The sequence below is a fragment of the Oryx dammah genome, unplaced genomic scaffold (assembly GCF_014754425.2).
Source record: "Oryx dammah isolate SB20612 unplaced genomic scaffold, SCBI_Odam_1.1 HiC_scaffold_22, whole genome shotgun sequence".
Classification (NCBI taxonomy): domain Eukaryota; kingdom Metazoa; phylum Chordata; class Mammalia; order Artiodactyla; family Bovidae; genus Oryx; species Oryx dammah.
Window position 1 is genome coordinate 20136240 of NW_024070206.1, and position 20908 is coordinate 20157147.

The 20908-nt window shown below is 43.3% G+C and overlaps 1 protein-coding gene across 3 annotated transcripts in view; it reads right to left on the reverse strand.

Moving 5' to 3' along the window:
* Positions 1 to 20908, reverse strand: part of RALBP1 (ralA binding protein 1) — a 45118-nt gene that overhangs the window by 11352 nt on the left and 12858 nt on the right. For all 3 annotated transcript variants that reach the window (XM_040264627.1, XM_040264628.1, XM_040264629.1), the window contains exons 2-6: positions 10810 to 11106; positions 9031 to 9489; positions 5474 to 5823; positions 3696 to 3857; positions 2574 to 2705 (exon numbers count right to left, since the gene is read on the reverse strand). In XM_040264627.1, coding sequence (XP_040120561.1) covers positions 2574 to 2705; positions 3696 to 3857; positions 5474 to 5823; positions 9031 to 9489; positions 10810 to 11053 — 1347 coding nt within the window. In that variant the 5' untranslated portion in view covers positions 11054 to 11106. The remainder of the gene's footprint in view (positions 1 to 2573; positions 2706 to 3695; positions 3858 to 5473; positions 5824 to 9030; positions 9490 to 10809; positions 11107 to 20908) is intronic.

Genomic DNA, 20908 nt, shown 5'->3' on the forward strand with positions numbered 1-20908 from the left:
GAGTACGTCAAGGCTGTATATTGTCACCCTGCTTATTTAACTTCTATGCAGAGTACATCATGAGAAACGCTAGGCTGGAAGAAGCACAAGCTGGAATTAAGATTGCCGGGAGAAATATCAATAACCTCAGATATGCAAATGAAACCACCCTAATGGCACAAAGGGAAAAGGAACTAAAAAGCCTCTGGATGAAAGTGAAAAGAGGAGAGTGAAAAAGTTGGCTTAAAGCTCAACATTCAGAAAACGAAGATCACGGCATCTGGTCCCATCACTTCAGGAGAAATGGATAGGGAAACAGTGGGAACAGTGTCAGACTTTATCTTTTTGGGCTCCAAAATCACTGCAGATGGCGACTGCAGCCATGAAATTAAAAGATGCTTACTCCTTGGAAGAAAAGTTATGACCAACCTAGATAGCATGTTGAAAAGCAGAGACATTACTTTGCCAACAAAGGTCCATCTAGTCAAGGCTGTGGTTTTTCCTGTGGTCATATATGGATGTGAGAGTTGTACTGTGAAGAAAGCTGAGCGCTGAAGAATGGATGCTTTTGAATTGTGGGGTTGGAGAAGACTCTTGAGAGTCCCTTGCACTGCAAGGAGATCCAACCAGTCCATTCTGAAGGAGATCAGTCCTGGGTGTTCTTTGGAAGGAATGATGCTTAAGCTGAAACTCCAGTACTTTGGCCACCTCATGCGAAGAGTTGACTCATTGGAAAAGACTCTGATGCTGGGAGGGATTGGGGGCAAGAGGAGAAGGGGACGACAGAGGATGAGATGGCTGGATGGCATCACTGACTCAATGGATGCAAGTCTGAGTGAACTCCGAGAGTTGGTGATGGACAGGGAGACCTGGCGTGCTGTGATTCATGGGATCACAAAGAGTCGGACACGACTGAGCAACTGAACTGAACTGATCCCATAGTCACTGCAAACATAACAGGAATACAACAGACATATATATCTGATCTTGTATGTTACAGCACTGCTAAACTCACATATTCAATTCTGTATAGATTCCTTAAGATTTTATAGAGACGATCACATGATATGTGTATAAAGACTAATTTCTCTCCAATTCATATGCCTTTTTTTTTCTTGTTTTGCCGCACTGGCTAAAACACCTCCAGTACAATGTTGAACAGAAGCAGTAAGAGCAGAAATCCTTGCCTGTATACCCAATCAATCCCAGAAGAAAACATTCAGACTTTTACCATGAAGCACAATGTAAATCACAGGTTTTTTTCTGTAAATGCTGTTTATCAGGCTGAAAAGATAAAGAGTTTTTTTTTTTTTTTTCAAGAAATAAATGCCAAATTCTGCTACATACTTTTTCTGCATCTGCTGTTACGCTCTTATCATTTTCTTATTTTTAGTCTGTTAATATAATGAATCTTTAAAAGTCATTTATTCCTCAAAGTTGAAATCAACTTGACAGAGCCTTTAGAGCATTCTGTGAATTAATAAGCAGACATGAAGACAGCTTCAAGAAACTAGCAAAGCAGAGGTAAGCCATCCCATTCTGTCTTGGCTCTGGTTTGTTATGTCACAGTTCCTTTATCCAAGACAGATGCAGAAGCGAGAGAAAGGAAGCCACACCCATCAGGGTCAAGACTGTGTGTTAAAGGCTGATGAGTAACACCAAAGGGTGGACAATGACCACACGAGGCCTGGTTGGTCTGTCACTAAAATCTGATTCCAGGCCAAGTCATGAAGGGAGTAATTAAAAACAGGCACTGTAAGCAAAAGATAGATAATCTGGTAGGCAGAGGAAAAGGAGAAAGGGAAATGCACAGAGGGCATCTGCAGGTCCTGGAGCGCAGGGCAGACATCTCGTTGCTGCTTCCTCTCTGACAAAGCTACTGCCACGCCCATGTAGACCGCCAGCCCTCGAGCCAGAGCACTGCACTGTCTGGTCTCTCAGCAGAACCACAACTGTGACCACCACGCACCACGTGGTCCATCAGACAAATGCCAACTTGTGTCCCTTGGAAGTACTCTTGGATCCTTTCATTGAATCTGCACGTGGGCAGAGATGTGGGACCTCAATCTCAGACTGGCCAGGACACTCAAGAGTCCCAGTGCCAAGCAACACACTAAGCCAGAGGGAGACCAACAGTCTGGCTTGCAAACCCCAAGCTCATCGGGCAGAACACGTCACCTGCCTGTTTCCAGGAAAAGAAAACCCCTCCTGACCTTTGGTACCTCCATGTGTAAAGCCTCCAATTCCCCTGCAGCCTTTGAAATATATCACCACTGGATTGCTTCTCACCCTGGAAACCTGTTCACGGTCCAACCAAGCCAGAAACAACAAAAGTGACATCTTTTAGTCAAACAGTGTAATTCAAAAACTCAACTTCCTAAATTAAAGGAAACACTTCCCTGATACCAAGCTGAAGGATCAATAATCCAGAACTGGAAACATTTGAACAAATCTCCCATCAGGGAACTTCCCTTCAAAAGGGATTTGTTTTCATACATAAAAAAGATAACTTAGAATGGAATATAAAAGATTTTAATGCATTCTTTTTACATTTCATCACAAACATGATATACCAAAATAATAAATTTACTTACTTGTCTTTTAGCTTCTCTCAGTTTTCTCTTGAGGGCTGTCAGAATTCTTTGTACTTCCCATAATCTCTCCTCTTTCGATAAATCCTTTATCCCGCCCTGCAGATCTCGATGTAAACAATTCAAAAGAAACTCCTAGAAAGTAATACACCACACACTGAATAGGATTTCACGTCTTATCATCTTAAAGCCACATGCCATTTCTAAAGATGCAAAATCGACTACTTTTCAATTATCATTAAAGAAATGACATAATGGCACAGATTGTGTTTTCAAGGCTATGACCGAAAAATCCTTAGTTTTTCTGCCTGAGCACTAGGTTCTAATCCATCAGCACACATTGGTTCCCAGCAGTCAATTCACATCCCTTCCCCCAACAATATCAACTACTAAGAAACAGGAACTTGGAAATGACAGGGAAGAAGAGCAAGCAGGGATCTGATGTGTTACATGCAAACAAAAAGATGCAATAATAATCAAATGTAAGTAAATGTCTTAGTCTTGAGTTTCTTACTGGGCTTGCCAAGCACACAACTGACCAGCGCTATTTCAGGACAGTGGGAAAGCACAGGATCTGGGGTTAAATCCTGGTTGTAAAACTTGGTAATAAACCAGGTGACACAGAGTAAGTTATTTACCTCTGCCAACTTTCATTATTCTCATCTGTAAAATAAGGCCAATAAATGCAGCCTTGTTCAGATAAGGCAACATTTTTGGACTGCTTAAAACATACCTGGCACCTTGCTGAACATTTTTAACGCATTATTTCATTTAAGGTCATCTTCTGATCAAACCTAGGAGAGGACTTACTTTTAAATGCAATCCCCAAGCCTTAAGGAGGTTAAGCAATGTGCCTAATTTGGTCACTCAGGAGCAGAGCAAGAATTTCAAGCCAGGTCTTTTGATTTCCAAACCTGTGCTCTGTGTACCATGATATCCTGACTTAATGAGCATGAATCAGCACCACATGGGAAGTTCTGGCCTTGGTGTGCCATGAAGAACGTGCCCGAAAGCTACACACACACAGAAGTGCTCAAGGGCCAGGGACTCATGGGCCATCAACATCCGTTTCCCGCAGGGTCAGCGCGAGGGCAGCTCGGGGGCCAGAGGGCGGCAGGCACACACCTGTCTCCGGATCTCCTCCTTGATGCTCTCCTGTGTCTCGGGGAGTGTGGGCATCGTGGCCATGTTAGACCATCGCAGGGGCTTCGTCACTTGCTTCAGTGTCACATTTCCAAAGAGCTCTTGCACATGTGTGAAAAATACATAGAGAACACGATTGCTAATCTAAAAAAAAAAAGGATTTACAAGAAAACTATTAAAATCATCATTTCGTTTGTGTCCTTTAATCCTCAGGAGTCACAAGACATGCTTTGCTACTTAATGGCCAATTTAAAGAAGAGAATGAGAAAGTATGGATTAAGTGGTAGACTCAGCACTATGAGGGACTGGAGGAAAAGCCAAGAAAGGGATGCAGAGGCTGATTATCATTGATTTATTCTGTTTTAGCACTAGAGCCTGAGAAGGCAATGGCAACCCACTCCAGTACTCTTGCCTGGAAAATCCCATGGACAGAGGAGCCTGAAAGGCTGCAGGCTTCACTTTTCACTTTCATGCATTGGAGATGGCAATGGCAACCCATTCCAGTGCTCTTGCCTGGAGAATCCCAGGGACAGCAGAGCCTGGTGGGCTGCTGTCTATAGGTTCGCACAGAGTTGAACACGACTGAAGCGATTTAGCAGCAGCAGCAGCAGCAGCAGCAGCAGCACTAGAGCATTAAGTGATTTTTTAAATCCTATGTTCTTTATTTTCCAGTTACTATGAGGCATTCTAACACACGCGACTGGATCAACTGAGGAACAGGCGAGCCTGTGGCTATAGAGCTGGGCTGAGCATGGGAACCCCAATTCCAGGGACAAACACCTTCCAGGAAACTCCAAAGCTCAGAGGCTAAGACACCAGGATGTTAGGTGGCTAAATAGCTAGTAAAAGAAACTGTTTCCTCCCTAAGTTACTCTTGACAACACACCTGCATCTTCTGTGACACCACCATCCCTATTATAGAAATACTAAGTAATAATGTAACATTTACCAAATTCTGAAACTTAACTAACAGGAAATTTAAGAAACATCTTGTTTCCAAGCTGTAAGCAATGAGCAATGAAGGAATCTTCAGTGAAAGAAAAAACATTGTTATAGGTAACAGTGACCAACAAGTGACCTGGTGTATTCACCTAGAGGGCTTAAAACAAAAACTGTAACTCCTCATTATTCTGCCCTCTATTTCTGGCCAGAGTGAAATATCTGTAACTCCAATAAAGGAACTCACCACACATTCTATGCCAGCACCAAGTGAGCAGCAGGAAACGAAGACCAGGAATTTACGTTATAAAGAATCTCCACCCACCTCCTTGAAATGCCTCCCCAGGTTAAGATTCTATAAAATAATTTATATAAGCTTCATGACTGAAACCTTCAGGTTAAGTTCCTGACCAAATGAATAATGTTAGGCCCCCGTAGGCCTGAGTCTTTATGTCTGTGTGACATGACTGAGCAGTAATGCTATTTGATGGAGTAACTGAAATCCTTAAAACTCTGCGGATGAACTGGGACTGCAGGTACCCAGGCTCCTCCTCCACTAAGGACAGGTCACTGTCATCAGGAGCTGCTTATAGACCTACACCCAAACCTGAACAATACTCAGATTTCACAGGCACAGCTAAAAGGTGAACATGCTCACCACCTTTCACGTCAACACCATCCACACTGTGAAAGAAAACAGCAACACTCAGGCCAGGCCCTTGCCCACTGTCCCTGGTCCACTGCTTGGTGTAGACTCGGCAACAGGAAGCGCCCTCGCCCCAACCCCAAGGGCCCACATGTGTGCCAGGAAGGCCGTGTACCTGGACAGTGGGGCTGAGCACTATGGAAATGTTCTGGATGTTCATTTTCGTTTCCAGTTCCTTGGCAATAACATGGTCCATGTGCACGATGAGCCAGGAGATGAGAAGGCGGCTGCACTCGGGCAGCTCTTCTAGCAGGCGCTGGAACTCCTGCACCTTCTCGGCCTCCGAGCTCCGGCCACACGCCTCCTCGAAGCGAGGCAGGAGCTCCTTGGTCAGCAGGTTCTCAGGCAGGTCCCGCAGGTACTGCTTCAGCAAACTGGCCACCGTGTTCGGTTCATACTCTTCCAAGTTTGGAGACTCCTCTCTGTCGTAGGCTGCTTTCAGCTCATCCACCTTGGATTTAATTCCTGAGAACATTCAAATTCAGAACAAATAAAAGTGTCAAGGAAAAAAAAAAATCAAATACACAGCTTTCTTCCCCAGCATGCCCACCATTACCCCTGGGGGAGATGGGAAAAGCCAACCTGGCATGTTAACTGTCTGCATACTGTTCACACAATTCCTCCGTAAATAAGAGAGAAGGCTACACTCTGAGGACGAATTTAGCCAAACGCTAAATGATAATGGAAAAACAATATTCAGAACAAATATCACAGCAAACACAGAAACATTAAGCAAATATGCCAATCGATTAAGGGAAAATATGTTTTTAAAGATCATGTAGGCAAAAGTTAAACTACAATTCCAGCGTAAGCCTTCCTCTACATGAGTGGCCAACTGCTTTTTCTAACCAGTCACAAAACTGACAATATAAAATACAACTCAGTACACACAATCACGCTGCAAAAAGGTGTGGGTGAGTACTTTTTTATAAATAAAAACTGTATCAAATGGAAAAGGTGAGCTCACCATCTAAACAAAGTGTCTGAAAATTATTCCCCAATAAATACCTAATTTCTAATAATACCTAATACCTAATTTCTACATTTAAATTCTTTACATGTTTTCTTAATCTAAAACAGGGCTAGAACCAAAAAAAAAAGTGAAATCTGGGTTACTAAAATCAAATTGTTTTGCTTTTCTTACTGGTCAGAAAGAAATACACATAAATGTTTTTAAGACACTAAGTATGTAAGTCTTTACTCCAATCTGCATTTAAGACAGAATTCAGCGACACTGACTGCTCACTCATGAGAGCACAAAGTAGCTTCCGCTGTCTTCAATACTTGAAACTTCAGGCCAAGGTGTGACGCTACAAACAGAATGCCACTCAGCTACAAACAAGAACGAAATCCTGCCACTGGCCAACAGCATGGCTCAACCTGGAGGGTGTTAAGCTACATGAAATAAGTCAGAGAAAGACAAGTACTTCCTTTCTGGAATCTAAACAAACAAAGCAGTGAGTGTAACAAAAAAGAAAAGGACTCAGACATAGAGAACAAGTCAGTAGTCACCAGAGGGGAGAGGAAGCCTGAGGGCTACTAAGTTAGAGGTGGGGAACTAAGAGGCACAAACTTAATGTGCAAAGTAAACACACTCCACAGTACAGCACAGGGAACACGGCCAGTGTTTCACAACTATGAATGGAGTATAATCTTTAAAAGTAGCGAACCACTGCTGTATCTCTGAAACTTAAAGAATATTGTACATCAACTATACTTCAATTAAAAAAAAACTTTAGGCCAGTTATTAAAAACAAGCCATGAATTGAGGCTGACATTGTAATGGTAAACATTACAAAACCTTTTAATGGCATCACAGTAAATCAGTAACTTAATCCAGCACTGACAACCCCCCCCAACCCGCCCAGCAATTCCAAATAGCAAAATAATAATATGGATTTTATTTTGCTATAATCTTCATTTTGAGGTGGAAAAGTTAGAAAATAATTCCTATTTTCTTACTTTTCTAAATAAAATATGGTGAGTGATAACTTTAATCGAAATTCCTGACAACTTCCTCTCTCTCTCATGAATACCTTGTAGATACGTAATTTTGCCCCAGCAGTGCCTGCCCAGAAAATGGCACAAGTGAACAATTAGAATATGTGTTTAGTCTGTTACTCAGAAATTGTTACAAAATGCTTTCCTTTTAAAAACTGAACACTTCAAAGTCTCAGGTACAGAAAGAGCAGATGACAAGAGATTCATTCTAAAACTAGAACTTGGACATGAATAAGTGTGAATCAAAGTTCTCCATGAAAAAGCAATACTACTAGTATTCGAAAAGTCACAGGCACAGTTCTGCAGTCCCAAATGCTGAGTGCAGTATTCTGCCAGAGCCTCACAGATAAACACAGAACTGATCAAAGCGGGTGCTCGCTCTCCAAGGAGCCAAGGACCAGGGCAGCAGCTCAGTGTCGAACAGAGCAGACACTCCACACCTCCAGCGCCAAAAGACACAAACATAGAGAATCAGGACAAAGTCCAAAGAGCCCTCTGAACAACGCTGCAGGAGCCTTCAGAGAAGCTTTCACCTAAAGTGAAATTTCCTCATGCCTATCAAAATCACGAGCGAGAAGCAGCTACGTTAGTATTGTGTAGATCTTTAAAAATCCATCATTAATTTTTCTTAAAAGGCAAGTTTTACATTCAGTTAAATATGTTTATTTTATGTAACTAAGAAGTTATAAGTTAAAATTCAGTGCCTAATTCATTTTCTTATTTTCTATAAAGTAGCAGCATATTAGCCAAAACAGTCTTAAACGACATGTCATCTGTGGGCTACATAACAGTCTCCCCAGTTATCAAACATGCCTGCCCTTTCTTAACAAAGAAAAGGCATATCAAATTACCTTCAAGAAAAGTGCATGAACCAATTAAATGGAAAAACTAAATCTAGTCTCTTTATTCTAAATGTGTATGATCTAACTCATCATGAATATGCATGAGCAACAATGCACGTTACAGCCTCAGTCATGGGAAGGTGATGAGCGACAGCACGGATGTCACACAGCTAGGACTTGCATCCTGCACCAAGACCAAAGCCACACCGCTTTGTAAGAACAGAGTCTCAATTTTGGACCACACGTGTCTTGTTTGACTTTAGACACCCAATAGGAATCACACTCCTGCCAAGCACGAGATGTTAGTTTTCACACACACGGAATGTAAGAAAATGGAACCTAGACTTCACTAACATTATGTCAGAGTCACAGCTGACCTAGAGGAATCCACCCCTGGGGTCTAAACACTTAGCAAGAACAGCCCATCCCTCAGCTGGACTGAGGAAAAACTCACACAACAGCGTCAGTCATGGTGTCTCGTGGCCAAGACACATCCTGGACACAGACGCCAGACGCCCTTCCTCCCCTCTGACCTCCTCCCGGCACCCAGCCTCTCGGGGGCGCCCAGGTGAGGGGTGCTGGCCACACACGCCAGGCGCTGCACAATCAACCTGCCGTGAGCCCTCCTATTGGGAGTGTGGGGATCGAGTAAAAAGGCAGCGTGCGCACACACACACACACACATACACAGTGTGGAGCCTTTGTTCAACTGAAGGACCAACGACATGAATGAGGCTTAGGACCCAGGTCACACTCTTGCTCACAAGTATTCTGCTCACTCCTGTGAAAGAGAGGCAAGCCGACTGGAAGCCAGCAGCGCGGCCCTCACCTGACACCCTGTAGATGCCCTCGCACTTCATGCCGTGCTTCTCCACGTAGTCCACGCACTCCCGGAAGACCGCGGGCAGCCGCACGCCATCGTACATCATGGTCCTCTCCACCGCGTCGGCCAGCGGGACCCCGAAGATGGGCCTGAGGCTCGGGACGTCCAGCTGAGGCACCTCTGGCTCCTGAATCGGCTTCTTCTTCTTCTTCTTCTCCTTCCACTGTTTAACCACGTCGGCTGCTGTCAAGTCTTTTGACTTCTTCTCTTTATGCTTCTCCTCTTTGTGCTTTTCTTCTTTATGTTTTTCCTCTTTGGGTTTCTCTTTTATTTTAAAATCCTTCTCTTTCTTTTTAGAAAAGCTGGGCTTCTTGAAGACATGGATCCCCTTGGACCTCTTCATTTTGGAAGGACTTTCGGCTTCATCCCCTGAACTATCTTCCTGAAAGGCAGCATAGCCTTCAGCTGCCAAAGAAACACAGGAAGCATGAGTCACAGTCTGCTGAATGTCAGACTGTCCATTTTCTATGTTTAAAACAGGACTAAAGAAGAGTCACCTGGCCTTGGCGACCTAGCTTTCCACCTGTGGCCCAGCCCTCCTGTTCTCCCAGCCACTCATCTCGGCTGAAAGGTGTTGCTATGACATCTCTCAACCACAAGAGGGCAACGCGACCAGAGCTAGTTACCCTTGCAACTGGTTTTATTTTATACATAAGTGCAAGAGGAACTTTTACAAACCAAATTACTGTAAATAATCATTTATTATTTCAAATTATTTGGAAAGAATCCCACCATCACACACAACATTCCTGCACAGTCGGAAGAACATCCTCAACCTACACTTCTCTTAGCTTAGGTTTTTCTATTTGGTTCCTGGAATCTGAAGCCGTCTCCAGTTAACAATTGGAGAGGCAGGACTGTGTAGGTGCTCTTTTCCTCCCCACCGCACCTGGCTCCCGGGTCTCTGGCTGGTAAGTTCCTTCTGGGGCAGCAGCAGGGATGGAGCCTCCTCTGGGAAGGACTGACCAGGAAACCCCTAACCTTGAGTGTCGGCCATGCCCCTGAGTCAGAAGCCTGGGTTTCACACTGACAGCTACTCACTATCAGAGCTGGCCTAGTTTGGCTTCCTTGTTTTGGGGTTTTTTTAAAAGCATCTAAAACTCTCCTGTTCTATTCTTTACCCTAATATCTTACAAGCTAAAATAGAAATTAATAATAGAGATTCTATAATAGAGACTAAAGGTACTGCATAAATTTCCCTCTAGTTAAAATACCACGAACTCCACACCAACCAGAATGGCAAAAGAACATGATATTGGGTGGCCAAAAAGTTCATCTGAGTTTTTCTGTAACATCGTACAGGAAAACCTGAACTTTTCAGCCAACCCAATAATAAAAAGCTATCACCCTCCCTACAGAACAGGAATCCCATATGGGCGTGTCGTGGCATCTGCTTAAGAAAACAAATACACTATCTTTCACCATGTGCCCCAACTGGCCTACACAACCTCACCAAGACAGTGAGACTCCATAAGCACAAAATTTCAACATTTATTTTTCATACATTATTTTAAAAAACCAACTTAAGAAACCTCCACCAGAAAACTTGACCACTTCTGAAAATTCCGTCTTTTCACTTGCTACAGTAAGACCCTAAAATACAAAAACTGAGACCCTGAAAAGAAAATATAAAGCAGGAGTCCCTGGATATAGGATGGCAGGTACACGGGACTAGAGCAGATATTTATCTAGAATAAAGCCACACACAGAGGAAACGGCACTTACTCCTTTTTTCCTTTTTCTTGAACTTTCCTTTCTTCTTCCCATGGTCCTTCTCATCGTCAGACACTACGTCGGGAGGCTCGTGGAGGCTGTCGTGGGGGGGTGAGGGCTCGCCCGTGCGGTACAGCCCGGGAAACTTGGTGGGGCTGATCTCCTCGGAGCTGGGGGTGCGGGTGAGCCCGCCGCCATGCTCCACCCTGCGGTGCTCACTGGGGCTGCTGGTGGGGGGCAGGAAGCACTCGGTCATGCTGCCTCCCTGATGACAGCAAGCAGGGCTTCCCGGTCACCTATCCATCACACCTGCGGGAGACAGAGCATCACGGTCACCTGGTGGCCACCAGTGCCCAGGGGCAGCAGACAGATGCACAGCTCAAGAACCGTTGCTGGTTTTGTCATCTTAAGTTGCATTCGTGCCTCACACATGCACGTCAGTTCTCAAACAGCTGAAAGCACTGGATCTTCAAGTGTGAGGAAAATTAACCAAATGAAAGGACACAGGACATCAAGGTAGGACAGAGTTTCTCCTAAAAAGAGCCCGCTGCTGTAAGGGGTTTCATTTTGATTGCTATCCAACAGAAAACCTTAATTTTTCTTAAGTTATGAGCAAACAACCATGAATAACAAGACTCTTTATATAACTACACATGAATAGTTCAGTATCGTTAGTAAAATTTACAAAACAGTGACAGATGCAGTGACTCACACAGGTACAGACCATTAGCTACAGTTACATACGGCATCAGACAATCCATGTGTTGATACAGCTAACAAAGGAAGAACCTCATTTGCTCATTCCTAAACTATATACACAGAACAGTTTTGCTAGAATGGACACCACAAAGGACAAATGTGGATAAATAACAAGGTTCTACTGTGTAGCACAGGGAACTGTACTCAATATCATGTGATAAACCAGGATGGAAAGTATGAAAAAGAATATTTATGTGTGTGTATATGTGTATGACTGAACCACGGTGCTGCACAGCAATAATTAACACAACTTTGTAATCCAGCTATATTTCAATAATAAAATTTTTTAAGAAATAATAAAAAGGTACAAATGTAAGAAAAGCTCAAGATCTGTTCACATTTTTCTTCTTCATTAGACAACGGTACACAGTTTAAGTACCATGTTCAAAAGTGAATTGTGTTAGTTCTTACTCCTCTTTAATGTTTTTATAATATTCATCTGAAAAACTACCAGAATCACTTGTTTCTCTTTGCACTGATTTAAGGCACAAAGTGAAGAGGAGCTAAAAAGCCTCTTGATGAAAGTAAAAGAGGAGAGTGAAAAAGTTGGCTTAAAGCTCAACATTCAGAAAACGAAGATCATGGCATCTGGTCCCACCACTTCATGGGAAATAGATGGGGAAACAGTGGAAACAGTGTCAGACTTTATTTTTGGGGCTCCAAAATCACTGCAGACGGTGATTGCAGCCATGAAATTAAAAGACGCTTACTCCTTGGAAGGAAAGTTATGACCAACCTAGATAACATACTGAAAAGCAGAGACATCACTTTGCCAACAAAGGTCCGTCTAGTCTAGGCTATGGTTTTCCCAGTGGTCATGTATGGATATGAGAGTTGGACTGTGAAGAAAGCTGAGCGCTGAAGAATGGATGCTTTTGAACTGTGGTGTTGGAGGAGACTCTTGAGAGTCCCTTGCACTGCAAGGAGATCCAACCAGTCCATTCTGAAGGAGATCAGTCCTGGGATTTCTTTGGAAGGAATGATGCTAAAGCTGAAACTCCAGTACTTTGGCCACCTCATGCGAAGAGTTGACTCATTGGAAAAGACTGATGCTGGGAGGGATTGTGGGCAGGAGAAGGGGACGACAGAGGATGAGATGCCTGGATGGCATCACTGACTCGATGGACGTGAGTGTGAGTGAACTCCGGGAGTTGGTGATGGATGGGGGGGCCTGGTGTGCTGCAATTCATGGAGTCGCAAATAGCCGGACATGACTGAGCGACTGAACTGAACTGAAGGTGATTTTGAAATTTTAAAAACACACAAACACAAGTGATAACTGATAAATCTGACCATAAACAAAGTCAAAAGACAAGCAAATGTGAAAAGAAAATGTAAATTACGATAGCGGACTTTCCTAAAAAGCAGAGTTCTCACAAATCAATGAAAATTTCAACATAGCAAGAATGTGAAGCAGTTCACAGGAAAGTGAGTAATATCCACATGAAAATAACATTCAAGTACAATTGCAATTTTAAGAACATAAATGGTAAGTTAGAAATTTTATATCAGACTGGCAAAGAATAAAAAGGGTCTATAATATACCAAGTGCTGGTAAAGGTGTGAATATCCACTAAGGGAGAATATCCACCAACAGCTGAAGTATAAACCAGCAGTCTTTTCTGAAAAGCAACTTGGCAAAATCTATCAAAATTTTAAATGTGCTCTCTTTGATCTAAGAATTCCTCTTTTTAGGAACTTATCCTTCAGACATCCTTTTATAAGCATTCAAAGATATGTACATGAAAATAATCATTTTAGCACTGTGAAAGCAAAGACAGCAAAATCTAAATGGCTATCAATAAAAGACATGTTAAATTAGGCTTGATCCAAATAATGGAATGTAAAGTCACACACAAGCCATCTCTGACATAGTAAACCATTGTTAAGTCTCCGAAGTTGTAAAAGAGGAGGAAGAGAAAGATTTTCTTTTATTTGGAGCCTTACCATGCCCATCTATCAATTTACTGCTATTATCACGTTTTTCTAATGAACAGGCCATGTTTTTTTAGTCTCATAAAAATTGTTTTTGACAATATTTAATAGTCTGAGGAAAGCAATTTACAGCACAGTATCAACTTTAAATAAATATATAAGCACACAAAAAATGTAAGAACAAGGGAACTTTAGTAACAATTATCTCTGAATTAAAAGGTTGTAAGTGATCTTTTCACTTGTTTACATTTCATCAGTTTTCTACCAGTAGAGTATACATTACTACTTGCCTAAGCAGGAAAAACATTAAATGAGAAATTTCATCAAAGGAACTGTAAGCATCGCTGTCACTCTAATTCTCTGATTTTACTTCATGGGTCCTGACGGCTGGGTTTTTTGTTTTTTTTTTTAATACATTCTTTTCTTAACCAAAGGGATGAGAGTTTAAAGGGAGCTAAGATGCCACCAGCCTATCGGTTATATATCACAGGTGGGGAAACTGAGGTCTGAAGAGCGGAGAGCGAAACCATGGGAGCAGGAAGGAGCGCAGCTCGCCCCGGCCTGGGCCGCACGCCTCCCTGCGCTGGGACTCGCCTTCCTCCCAGGAGTCCTGCTCGCCCGCTCATACTCCTCTTTCCGCATCAAGCTCGCAGATGGGCACAAGGAATCTTTCTGGAGTGATGGCAACAGTCTAGATTTGGATTGTGGTGATGGTTACAAACTGTAAATTGACATTTTAAGTGGGTGAAATCTTATGGTATGCAAATTACACCTAAATAAAGTTGTTATAAAAAGGATCAAGTACCAGCACCCCTTTCCCCAGGAATTCCCGCTCATGCCTCATGCGGCCCAGGCTAAACCGTGCCCGCCTCCAGAGCTACAGAATCAAGGAGCACACCTGGGCGCCGCACTGGGCCTTAAGGACTGTGCTTGGGGCCATCTTGCCCAATAATTAGCAAGCCCAACATTTAACACAGCACAGGCTGCACGGGAAGTAGTCAGATGTTTCCTTAACCAACTAAACCCACTAACAAGTCTCTTCCATGTTCTCAACACGCTGTGTCCCGGTGATGACACAAAGATGAGGAGAAATGACTTGGCCCTCAGCTTCAACTTTTAACTACAGAAACAAAGAAAGGAAACACATATTTTATTTGAGTTCTGTGGCTTCAGGAACTTTCACATCACCTGACACGTCCTGTGAGAAAAGTGTTTTTCCAGGTTTACAAACTGTAGAACTAAGGCTCAGAGAAGTGAAGTAACTTATCCTACGCCACACAGCAAGAGGTAAAACTGGGATGTGCTTGACGGAAACACACATTCTTTCTGCTAAAGTGCCCTCTGTGTACATGTGTACACACAAACACACGCACACACGAGAGCACACTTATGCCAGGAGGAGCAGCATATTAATGACACAAGCAAAAACGTGGGGCTTGTTATGAGAACAGCAAGAAGACGGGTCTGATGGGAGGAGATTCATGAAGAAGCAACAGAAAAGACATGGAAAGACAAGATGGTTCTGAACTGAAAGCCAGCTGGTGCCGAGCTGAGGAGGTCCTCACCAAGTTCAAGTCCAGAAGTGACAACGCTGGGGCTGAGAGGCATGAGGGCAGGACCACCAATCACAGAAGGCAGGTGGGTCTGGACCGCCTCCCACTCTGTAGTCTGCACATCGGACTGACCAGGAAGAGTTCTGTTCCTGACACACTGAAGAGATGATCTTGCGAAAACCACTCCAGAGGAACAGCTGCTGCCCTGACTCAGCCACGCATGGCTGGGAGGAACGGCCGCTGGCGCACAGGATGGAGTGAGGCCGGAACGGAGGTGCAGGGACGGTCCTGAGCTCAGGGAGCCACAGCACACCTCAGCATCCTGAGTAAGTGGGCAGAAGAGACAGGCCTCGAAGGGTCCATGGGCACTTCAGCATAAACAGCCAAAGGTGAGGGGGGAAAAAAAAAGAAATTCCTACCTCTGAGGCAAAAGGAGAAGTGATGTAAACTTGTCAACATTTAAGAAAGATGTCAGCACAGCTAAGAAAAAGACCGCACACTGACAGGCAAAGAAGGCAGACAGGACGGGGCCTCGAGATACGAGGCCCAACACTGATCCCGGAGGGCGCTTTCTGCCTCTGCATCACAGACTTGCAGCAAAAGATGCCAGAAACCCAGCAATGACAAAAGCCAGCCCTCTCAGCTGAAGGACCAGAAGGGGGCGGTCCTTCCAGACAGAAGACTTCAGGAAACGCTGTCTACTCCATCCAGTAGACAGAGAGCAGAGTCTGCTCTGCAGTATGCTCTAGCACAGACATAACCATGGCAGTGTGGCACTGGAGCAAGGGTGGACAGGTTAGTGAACAAAACAGAAACTCCCAGAGGCACACATACACACAGTCAACTGCCTGTCAACAAAGGCTCCAAAGGAATTCATGGGCAAGGAAAGTCTTCAGCAAGTGGTGCAGAGTAACCATGGGGGCAAGAGAGAAGGTCAGCCCTCCGTCGCATCACCACAAAGTGTGCATGACAAACTACAGACACAAAACTTCACTGCTAACAACTTAAAACTTCTAAATAGAACATATTTGTGAGCCCTTGGAGGAAGAATTTTCTAGACAGGAACAGAAAGCAATTAACTACTGAATTAAAAGTCCACAAACTAGACTTTTTATCAAAAGCAAAAACTTTCACTCATCAAAAGATAGTAAGAAGAAAATTAAGAGTCAAGGCCAAGACGTGGAGAACACACTTACCGTGTGTGTGTGTGTCTCACAGAAGACTTAAACCCAGGATATATAGAGAACTTCTACAGTTCAACAACAGACAATCCAAAAACAAAAATGGGCAAAATCAAGCAAACAATTTACAGACGAAAATCTATGACTGGTCAATAAGCCCATGAAAAAACCTCCACATCACTAAACATCAAAGAAATAGAAATTAAAACCAAAATGAGCTATCAACAGACACCATCCAGAATGGCTGAAGTGCAAACAGAACTATAATTCCTAACGCTGGTGAGGATGTGTGGCACTAGAAATTTAATACACTGCTGGTGGGAATGTAACATTTAACCACTTTGGAAAAGTATTACTATTTGGCAGTATCTAGTTAAACTCTTATCATATGACCCAGGAATTCCACTCCTGAGTATTTACCCCAGAGAAATGGAAACATATTCACACATATTCACATGATCAGAGTAACTGTATTCATAACAGATAAAAAACAGAAACACATTGCCATTAACAAGCCTGGATAAACAAGCGGAAATATATTCACACGACGGAATACCAGCATTTTTTGAAATGAACAAACTAGTCATCCATACAACAAAACAGATGAACTTCAAGATAGCACTGCAGACACCCGAGATTACACAGTGAGTGACTATTCATATGGAGCTCTGGGAGAGGCAAGCTCATCTCCATCACAAGAATCTAGAACTGTGGCCCTGGGGTTTGGGGAAGAGGCAGGGACAGAGTACAGAGCAGCTAGAGAGAACCCTCCAGGCTGATGGCTGTGTTCTGTGTCCTGACAGGCATGAGGGCTACACACACACACACACTTGCTGACACACACGATCGTGTTAGTCTCGGGTGTACCAGTGCTTTGATATTTACGTCCATTTTGAAATGATGACTAGTGGTGAGCCTAGTAACCATCTGTCACCACACAAAGTTATTCCAACATTATTCCACATTCCTTACACTGCACGTTACATTTCGAGGCTTTTCTTTTAATAACCGGGAGTCTGCATCTCCTGATCCCTTTCATCTATTCAACCCTCCAACTCCTTCCCTTCTGGCAACCACACATTTGCTCTCTGTATCTAAGAGTCTATTTTCATTTTGTCTTATTTTTTCAGATTCTACACATAAGTGAGATCATATGGTATCTGTTTTTCTCTGTCTGACTTATCTTACTTAGCAAAATGCCCTCTAGATCTACCCATGGGGGTCACACACACAAAAAAAAATTAAATGTGCCTATCACTGAATTATAAATTACACCTCAATAAAATCTCACAGATTAGGAAAAAAAACCACAGATGCTATGCAGAGATGATCATGAGCCATTAAAAATATGAACTCTCCTCAACTGCTGCAACTCTCACCCTAATGGTTGACATCCCCTCCCAGCCCCCCACACCCAAAATCACTGCAATACTAATTTCTATTTCCAGTCTTTCTCAAATGAAAGCCTATGGCTATCTGGAAAAAATCTCTCTCCAGAGAGAATTTAAGGGAAAAAATGTGACTTCTGTAATAACTAACAAAAACTATTAAAAGTATTTCCATACATCTAGAATTTTACTTTAGAATCCCCCCCAATTATACCTTTGAAATTAAATATTTCATGTAAAAAGAATAGTTATGACAATTTTAACTGGGGTAAAGCCAAAAATAAGTTTCACAAAATCAGACTCAAACTTAATAAAGACTTAAAAAGCTTCACTCCTCTAAAGAACCAGGATACACACTGTTCCAACAGTCTCCACTGCTCACGTACCAGTGTTAACCAGCACACATAAGAGGAACCACTCACCCATGCCAAGGACAAAGCGGTATCAGCAGGAAAGACCAACTGCTAAACCAAAGTCTCCTGAAATGAGGTTTTGAAAATAACTCCAATGATTCATTAAGCTTTAATATCTACACAGACAAGGGCCTCTTCCAAAAAACTAACAGCTTGCTTAACTAGTTCACAAGTTACACAAATCCAGTATTTATAAATGGATTTTTATTAAATACAGCCTAAAAGTCACTGGAAGCAGCTTTTCCTTGTTTTTATGGTATTTAAAAATAATCTGTAAATTAAAAGTCTCTAACCTAAATCTATACAAGGGAATCCAGGTACTGGCTCGTCAGAACATACTGAGTGCTGACCCCCATTAACCTACTGTCTGGGGATGGCCAACTTCATAAGCACATGTGCATGCAAAATACATTCTTGTTCTCCAAATTTTCTCAGAATTAAAGAGCATCCAGATCACAAGGGGCCACTAAGCACCCAACACCATACATGCAGACCCGTCAGAGCACACCATGAGGTCTCAGGGCACAAGGGACAGAGAGATGATCCTGAAGGACTCCTAGCGGGCAGGAACAGGACAAGCAAATTACAAAAGATCACGATCGATTTGCCAATAGGACACTGGAAATTTACAGACAATAAACAAACATATTCAAAATTCTGATAAGAAAACCAGTTTCAACAACCACCCGAGCGTACAGGTAGAATAAAGATACTTCAGAACACAGCGGCAAGGACTGTATTCCCTGTACACTTGCCCAAGAGACTTGGCGGCCTGAGATAAGACCTGATGGGCAGCAAGGAGCACAGGAAGAGCAGGCCTGTGGCCAGCTGGCGACACAGTCCCTGTGACCCAGGGGAGGAAGGCCTCCAAGACATCTGCCTGTGCGGAAAAGAAGAACAAGACTGGAGCTTTAGGAACAAATCCTTCATAAGAACAGAGTAAAAAACAAATAACAGCAAGAGACGACCACTAACTTTAAGAAAAAAGGCAGATGGGAAAATGAAACCATAGTTCTCTGTCTGGCTCAGGATTACACAATGCTTCTGTAATAATCACAATGAAAACGATAGATGCTGACTGATGGAGCCAACACTGCGCAGGGCATGACTATGCTGGAGGGCTGGGGGCAGCGAACCCAGGGAAGGGTCTCAGAGACCCAAATCCTCATCCACCTAACGCCCAGGTAACAGAGGACATTCAAAACTGCCATCTTCAAAAACAGCAGTTTAAGGGTATTACTTAGGTAAAGGAAATAAACACCAAAGGAAATAGCTAAAAAGAAAGCTTCAGCTATAAAACTCGGGGGCGGGGGACGGGGGCAAGGTGGGGACCAGCATTTTGCCTATGAGTCTTGACACTGGGCTGGGGTTCCCAAGGCCACCCCGGGGTCAGCGATTCACTAGGAGGACTCACATCAGTAAGCATACAGTCACGCTCAGGCTAAGATTTATTACAGAGAAAGGATACAGAGCAAAAAAAGCAAAGGACAAGAGGCTGAGTGCAGAGGAACCAGGCGTATGCCAAGGGCCCCCTGGCAGGGGAGACACAGGGACACATATGAAGCACCAGGGGTTTCTGGCTGCTCCTCTGTCAGCCCAAGGTCCCCGAGGAGTCCGGTCATAGCGGCTTTCTCTGCAGAGCGGGTACTGAAGTCCCAGACTCCCAGAAAGAAGGCAGGCACTCTGTGTCAATCAGGCTATTCTACAAACTGCTGAGGCCCAGTAACCACACTTCTCACTTACACAAAATTTTATTGGCCATAAGGAACTCTACTCATCAAAGGAGTTCCCTTAAGACATGAATATTACTGTTCAAGAAAAAAAAAAAAAAACAAGTTTACAAGCTGAGATGAGGCAAATAATCCTTCAGACGAAGCAGACAAGGCTTAGGGAGTTTCCTATAGTCCACAGCGAAGTCCCTGCCACGCTAAGACGCGCGAGGTTCACAGCCTGTCCCCGTGCCGCACAGCAGTATACACAGGTACAGAACCACGCACACCCCCACAGACCAACTGTCAGCCCTCTGGATTGTTATGTAACTGGTCCTTTCCAAACTTTCAACTTTTGTGCAGGTCTGTGAGGACAGATGAGCCTGGTTGGGGTCGCAAACAATCGGGCACGACTGAGTGACTAAACAACAAGTACTTTAACAGACATTTTCCTCGAGTTACTGTTTCTTTTCTGTAGTTGTCTTATATATCATCAAACTTAATCTTTATTTTAATTTCTCTCCAACCCCGAGGGGCTTAGCCAAAAACTTTTAATTAGTGTCCCATATGCCATAGAGAAATTCACTGAATGACACAGTGATTTATGTTTTCCACTCAGCTTCTCAACATTCTCAGTGTCGCTGATTAAAATATGCCTAAAGAGGGCTTCCCTGGTAGTCCAGTGTCCAATGCAGGGGACACGGGTTTGATCCCTGACCCAGAAGACTCAACATGCTGCAGAGCAACTAAGCCTGTGTGCCGTTAAGTCCTGAGCCTGGGCTCTAGAGCCCGGGAGCCACGGTCTGTGCTCCACAACAGGAGAAGCCACCGCAATGAGAAGCGCAGGCACCACTGGCAGGCAGCTCTCATTTGCTGCAACTACAGAAAGTCCATGAACACCAACGAAGACCAGCACAGCCAAAAGTAAATGAGTAACTAATAAAACATCTCTAAGATATATGTTATCAAAATCAGTTTAAAAGATGTGAAATTCCAAAATTAATGATAATGAATACGAGCATGTGAATGTCTTTTTAAGGTTGACAATAACTATTACATGACTGTTAACAAGAAAACAGAAAAATTCACATTTTAGGAAACTGATATAATGCAATACAAAATCAACCTCTGGATGAAACACAAATCTGCAAAGCACAGACTGTGCCCATTATT